The sequence below is a fragment of the Egretta garzetta genome, unplaced genomic scaffold (assembly GCF_000687185.1).
Source record: "Egretta garzetta isolate BGI_Z169 unplaced genomic scaffold, ASM68718v1 scaffold638, whole genome shotgun sequence".
Taxonomy (NCBI): domain Eukaryota; kingdom Metazoa; phylum Chordata; class Aves; order Pelecaniformes; family Ardeidae; genus Egretta; species Egretta garzetta.
In genome coordinates this window covers 94270-99865 of record NW_009260676.1, presented here as the reverse complement: position 1 = coordinate 99865, position 5596 = coordinate 94270, and the positions used below count along the sequence as shown (strand labels likewise).

The 5596-nt window shown below is 51.2% G+C and overlaps 1 protein-coding gene across 7 annotated transcripts in view; it reads right to left on the bottom strand.

Annotated features, from left to right (window-relative positions):
- PLD1 (phospholipase D1) overlaps nt 1-5596 on the bottom strand; it is a 99231-nt gene that overhangs the window by 13471 nt on the left and 80164 nt on the right. For all 7 annotated transcript variants that reach the window (XM_035901171.1, XM_035901172.1, XM_035901173.1 and 4 more), the window contains 2 exons: nt 3212-3322; nt 2423-2511 (listed from right to left, as the gene is read on the bottom strand). In XM_035901171.1, the coding sequence (XP_035757064.1) occupies nt 2423-2511; nt 3212-3322 (200 nt within the window). The remainder of the gene's footprint in view (nt 1-2422; nt 2512-3211; nt 3323-5596) is intronic.

Here is a 5596-nt window from a genome sequence, read left to right as displayed (position 1 = left end):
CCTGCTCCTGCTGGCCACACCACTCCTGATACAAGCCAGGATGCCGCTGGCCCTCTTGGCCACCTGGGCACCCTGCTGGCTCATATTCAGCCGCCTCTCGACCAACCCCGCCAGGGCCTTTTCCGCCGGGCCCTCGTCGTGCCTGTGGATTCAAGGGCACAGGAATCGTGAAGAATTGGGGTCTTGTCTGAACTGGGAGGGAGACACTGAGGACCTGGGTTTCTTAAATTTCTACCAGCCCTTCCTTATAGCTGTGCTATGCCCTGTAACCTAGCTTTAGCCTGACAGCAGACCTCAGAAACAGCTAACGAGGTCTTACCCGTACGCAACAAGAGCCTTTGAAAGGAAGCCTGTTTGTACCAAGAAACAGATCTCCCATCAAAAGCATTCCCAAAAAAGCAGCCTGTTTGTCTAAGCCCAGTGGTTATTAAGCTAGTTGAAGAGCCACCCATGAAAAAAAAAAAGAGGAAACCAAGAATAGAATGTTATTGATTACATCAGTAGAAAATATTTAGTCTAGAAGAGTGAGAAGTGTATGAGCTTAAGTAAAGAACTTAATTTACAATTAAACATCTGTGTGTCACCTACGCTGTTTTCCCGGGGCATTTGGAACATGAGCGCTTGATACAAAACTTTTGGGTCTTTTACTTTAGGAATTTGCTTTTAATCTTAGGCAATGCCAAGCGCTCTGGAGCGTGCAGAATTTGAACCTTACATTCAGTTAGGAACCACTGACACTAAGCTGGCACAATACTGGCATAAAATCAGAGAAATACAGAAGGGAATCGAGCATCAGATCTGAAAATGGGTCATGGAAGAATTTGTGCGACTCCCTTTTGCACAGACTTTTTGATGTTTGGACAGAATGACACCCTTTACATAAACTTTACGTAACAGGAAAATCTTAACAGCTTACCCAGAGGATTTGCTGCTACCTCAGCAGCATTGCTAAAAGCAGGCAACCGATGCAAAGGGCATGTGGCAATCAGTTGCCAAAGGTGGGACGGGCAATCCCGAGCGGCTTTCCAGGGAGACACGGCACAGAGAGACCCCGGCCGGCCGCCTGCGAGCCTCGAGGTTGGGATGCAAACACCAGCAAGCCCATTTCCAGCAGCACTGGCACCACTCCTCACTTACCCCAGGTGAGAAAACCCGCTCTGTCTTTTCAGCCTTAGCTAATTTCAATTATTTGGGCTATGCTCTGCGGCTCACCACCGATCACAAGCATCCCTACCCTGTCACTCTGCCCGGTAGTTCCTGGCCCAGCAGGTAACACCCACGCTCTCCTGGTTTGAACAGCGCTCCCCATTCCACGGTGCCTCTGAGCAAAGCCAGGCTCGCGGCAGCTCCTGTGCCCTTGCAGGTATTACCCCTGCTCCGCGCCTGCCAGGCCGGAGCCACTGGCTGTCTCTGCTTGGTTGCCTTTCCCCAAGTGGGAATTTCCAAGCTCAAGTGCCAAAGAGAGAGCAAATCCTGCAACTCCGGAGAGAGCGCCTCTGGGAAAGCAGCCCCTGCGTGGCTCTGGACAACTACAATATGGGGAAAAAAAAAAAAAAATCATCGCAAGAAACTTCTTGATGCGTAGGGAAAAGGCACATGAGATGAAAGGAAGATGTTTGGAAAGTTTTCTGTGTGTCGGCCCAGCAAGACCAGGATACAGTCTTAGACTATGAGCACAAGTGCGCTCTTACCTAGAAAGGCTGGACCAGCTGATCCTTGAGGTCCCTTCCAAACTAGGATTCTGATTCTATGACATGTGTGCTTTAAAGAGAGACTCCAGGAGAGCAACCTTAAGCAAGACCGTCCATGATCAAAGCAAAGACAAGCCACTACCTGTGGTATTAATGTTAACACAGGGTTAGGCATGCTCAAGTGAAAGGAGCATCTAGAACATGGTTAGAGCTGATCCATCCAGGAACAAACGATGGTCCCCTTGCGATGGCCGGAGGTTGTAAAGACCCACCAGCACCCCCCAGAAAAAAGAAGTTGTTCAAACAATACCTGAACCCTGCAGTCAAGCCCTCAAAATGTGTTTGCTTCCCTTTTTTGAAGCCAACCTTCTCTCTACAGATAATTTAAATAAGCCACAAATCTCAGTTCAGCCTTTTCCCCCATTACCCTGCCTTACCACCCTGTTGAAGGCTGCTTGGCTACGGAGCAAAGGTGTCGCTGAACTGGAGGGCTTTTAAACAAGTGCCGTAATTAAAACCACATTTGCATCAGGGCAAGTCCAGAAAATCCCTTTCTGGCTGCACAGAAACCACTGAACAGTCTCACCACTGCAAAGGCAGCCGATATTCAACCGCATCGGCTCTGCCTTGGAAAAGCTATGGTTCAGTGGTGTCCATTAAGATCGTTATTTTGCACCACACCATATAAATGCACCCGCAAGACTCTCATTGCCTTGTTAAGGACAGGTTACCTGTGAGCTTTCAGAATCCTCTGAGCAATCGCATCCCCAATCTTGTTCCAGACAACTTTGTCATCAGCGCAGCTAATGAAAAACTGGTTCTGCAGGAAGAGCAAGCAAAGCTACTGTCAGAGGCGGCCAGCGATGAACAAAAAAAATATTTGCACGCTTTGTTTCAGACCGAAAGCAACTAAAGAGAGCTGGCTTCTGTGTGCCATTGGAGTTGATGCTTTTTTTTAAAATTATTATTAACTGATGCGCGTGTCTGTGCTTGCTTAGGGAATGAATTAGTTCTTATCACGCTCCTTAGAAAGTTCTTGTAAAGAGGTTAACGAAAAAAAGAAAAAAAAAGAAGAGGAGAATAACCGTCTCCATTCAGCCAGCACCGAGAGTCGCTGCGACGCAGAAGATTCCTGCAGCTCCAGGCTGTACGGATGCGAGAGCAGCCCTGGACGCAGGAGGTTTGGGCACGCACGGGGAACACCGCAAAGCCATGGAGGGGGCAGGAAGGCTATTGCACAAGCCGTGAAAGCTGTTGGCAATTTTGCAAAGAGGCTTATAAAGGAGACGCCTGCTTTTTGACCACCTTGCAGTCGGAAGGCTGTCAGGGTACACACCCATCAGCCTGGTCCGAAGACCACGTGAAGTCCACGGAAACAGCCCCAAAAATTCAGAGCAGATGCTGTATTAATAGCCACGTGTGCCTACATTCATTTGTTTCGTCAAGACCTGACCTCAGGAAGAAGAACTCCCCTCCTGATGGCTGCAAGCCATGCCCAGAGCGTCAGGTCCCCCACTCACTTCGATATAGATGTAGTGCTTGCTGTGTTCTATCACGCTGACGTAGGCGTTGTGGATGGACTCCTCGTGGTACTTGATGCCGGCCGACCAGTCAGCAGCAGAACGGATCACCTGGAAAGCAAGAGGATCACTCCGTCAGCTCTCAGCCATCCAGGGCGGCACAGCGTTGCAGCGGAGTTATTTCAGAGGCAACGCTCTGCCCTGGCACCCTTTGCCTGTCAGGATCTCACTAAATTGGGTAACACGTGCAGCATTCATCACTTACACTGCCTTTGTGAGAGGGAGGAAGGATGCTCAAAACCAGTATTAATGCTTAACAACATTTTGGCTATTACACACACACAAGTCCCCTGTCCTGTGGCTGCCCTCTCCCACCTGAGCAGTTCTAGATGCAATAGAAGTGGCGCAGAACTTCCGTTCCTCCTTCAGGCCTTACAATAAACTGCTTTTAAAACAGGCCACGTTTCCAAGCTTTAGGGCTGCACACCCAACCAGTGATCTCCTCCCCAGCAATATTTAAAGCCGGTCTCCAGCGTTCTTCCCCCAAGCAGGCAGTCCAGAATTATGCAGTCAGATAACGCAGGCCATGTCTTCGTCCCAGGCACTCAAGGTCATTCATTTCTTCTTGCCAAGTTCTTGCACAAGCCATCCAATTTGTCATGACACGGCTTTCAAAACTCACAGCAGTTCAGCTGCCCACAGGTATTTATTAATTTTTACTGGAAATCCACATTTAAACGAGATGCTGCGAGACCCCCGGGGCACGCTCTCCCCCTGTCCTTGTGCAGGAGAGCCAAACTACCTCGAGAAACGACCTTGGTTCACGCTCCCGGCCATGCTGAGCAATCCCGGCGGCAGGCAGATCCCGTCCCCGACTGCTGGGGGTGCCAAGGCATCTCCCGCTCCCGAGCTTTGAGTCAAGAAGCAGCCACGCTGTGCCCCGAGTGACGTTTCCCTAGTCGGAAATGTAGTTTTTAATTAAGTGTTGGCAGGGTATGTGCTCAGGGGAAATAATTAGTCGTGATTAGCCTCTGCCTTTAAACATTGTCAAGACAAAAATATTGAAACAACAGCCTTAAAATACCCCAATACAGCCACGATACCAGCACCCAGGGCCAGTCGCACGCAGGACAAGATCCAAACGCTGAGGATCTGTGAAACGCGTGCATCAGTACGTGCAAAATCCTGATCTCCTTCAGGGTTCAACAACATTTTTCCCCTGGAAATCCCTCCCATGGATTTATTTTAATTTAATTCAGTAGATAAGGACTTGGCCCTTTGGTTCGGGCGCTGCATGGCTGAACCACACCAATCCTCCCGCATCCCTGGAGGTGGCACCGAGGGTCATTGCTGTTAAGCAGCACACGGCTCCTGAGCCAATTCCTTCACCTGGACAGAAGGAGCTTTCTCCCACAGGTCACTGAAAACCAGAGCCCGCGACTCCCCTATTTGTCTGCTCGCTTGGCCAGCGGGGGGGAGCAACTCTGCAGCCTCCCAAACTGAACATGGGGGCCACGGATGCTTCAGCGAGGGGGCCAGCCTGAACGCAAGGGCTGTCACAGCCTCTACCTGCCCCAAGCAGCCACCCTTCGCCTGCACGAACCTCCGCAAGGCGACGCTGCTCGTGCCTGTGTGGTTTTAATCGCCCGTTTGGTTTGCAAAGCCCACGCTGCGGGCTCCCACACCCCCCAGACTGGGCACTGCTGAAACCCCACTGAGCAGCACGGCCGATAGAGCTCCTGAACAAAATTCCACTATTTGCATTAATAAGGACAGAAAAACAGCTTTTCTGGGTAGAAAGCTGACTGATTATGCCCTCAAGTTGCGCCAGGGCAGGTTTAGGTTGGACATTGGGAAAAATTCCTTCCCCTCAAGGGCTGTCAGGCATGGGAAGGGGCTGCCCAGGGAAGGGGTCGAGTCCCCACCCCTGGGGGGATTTAAAAGCCGAGCAGATGCGGTGCTGGGGGACAGGGTTTGGGGGTGGGATGGCAGGGGTAGGGGAACGGTTGTGCTGGGTGAGCTTAAAGGGCTTTTCCAACCCAAACGATTCTGTGATTCTATGATAATTCTTCCATACGCACAGCTCAGGCTGCAGCCCGGGCAGGAGCTCAGAGCCCTTCCACCTCCACCGGCACGGCCGGCGACGAGCGCCCACGCTGCCCCTTCCCCACCTTCTGCCCTGCTGCGGTGGAAACCTGGGGCCACAAAGCGCAGCCCCGGGGGCTGGGGACCTCTGGCAAATGCAGTCTGGATTTGCACTTCAGAAAGCTGCAGACTGTCGCTGCCTAGCATACAAAGCACCAGTAACTTTTTTTTTTTTTCCCTGCTAGTTAACTTTGTCCCTGCTCCAAAGAGCCGCTTCTCTTCCCAAGATAAGGGGCCGGG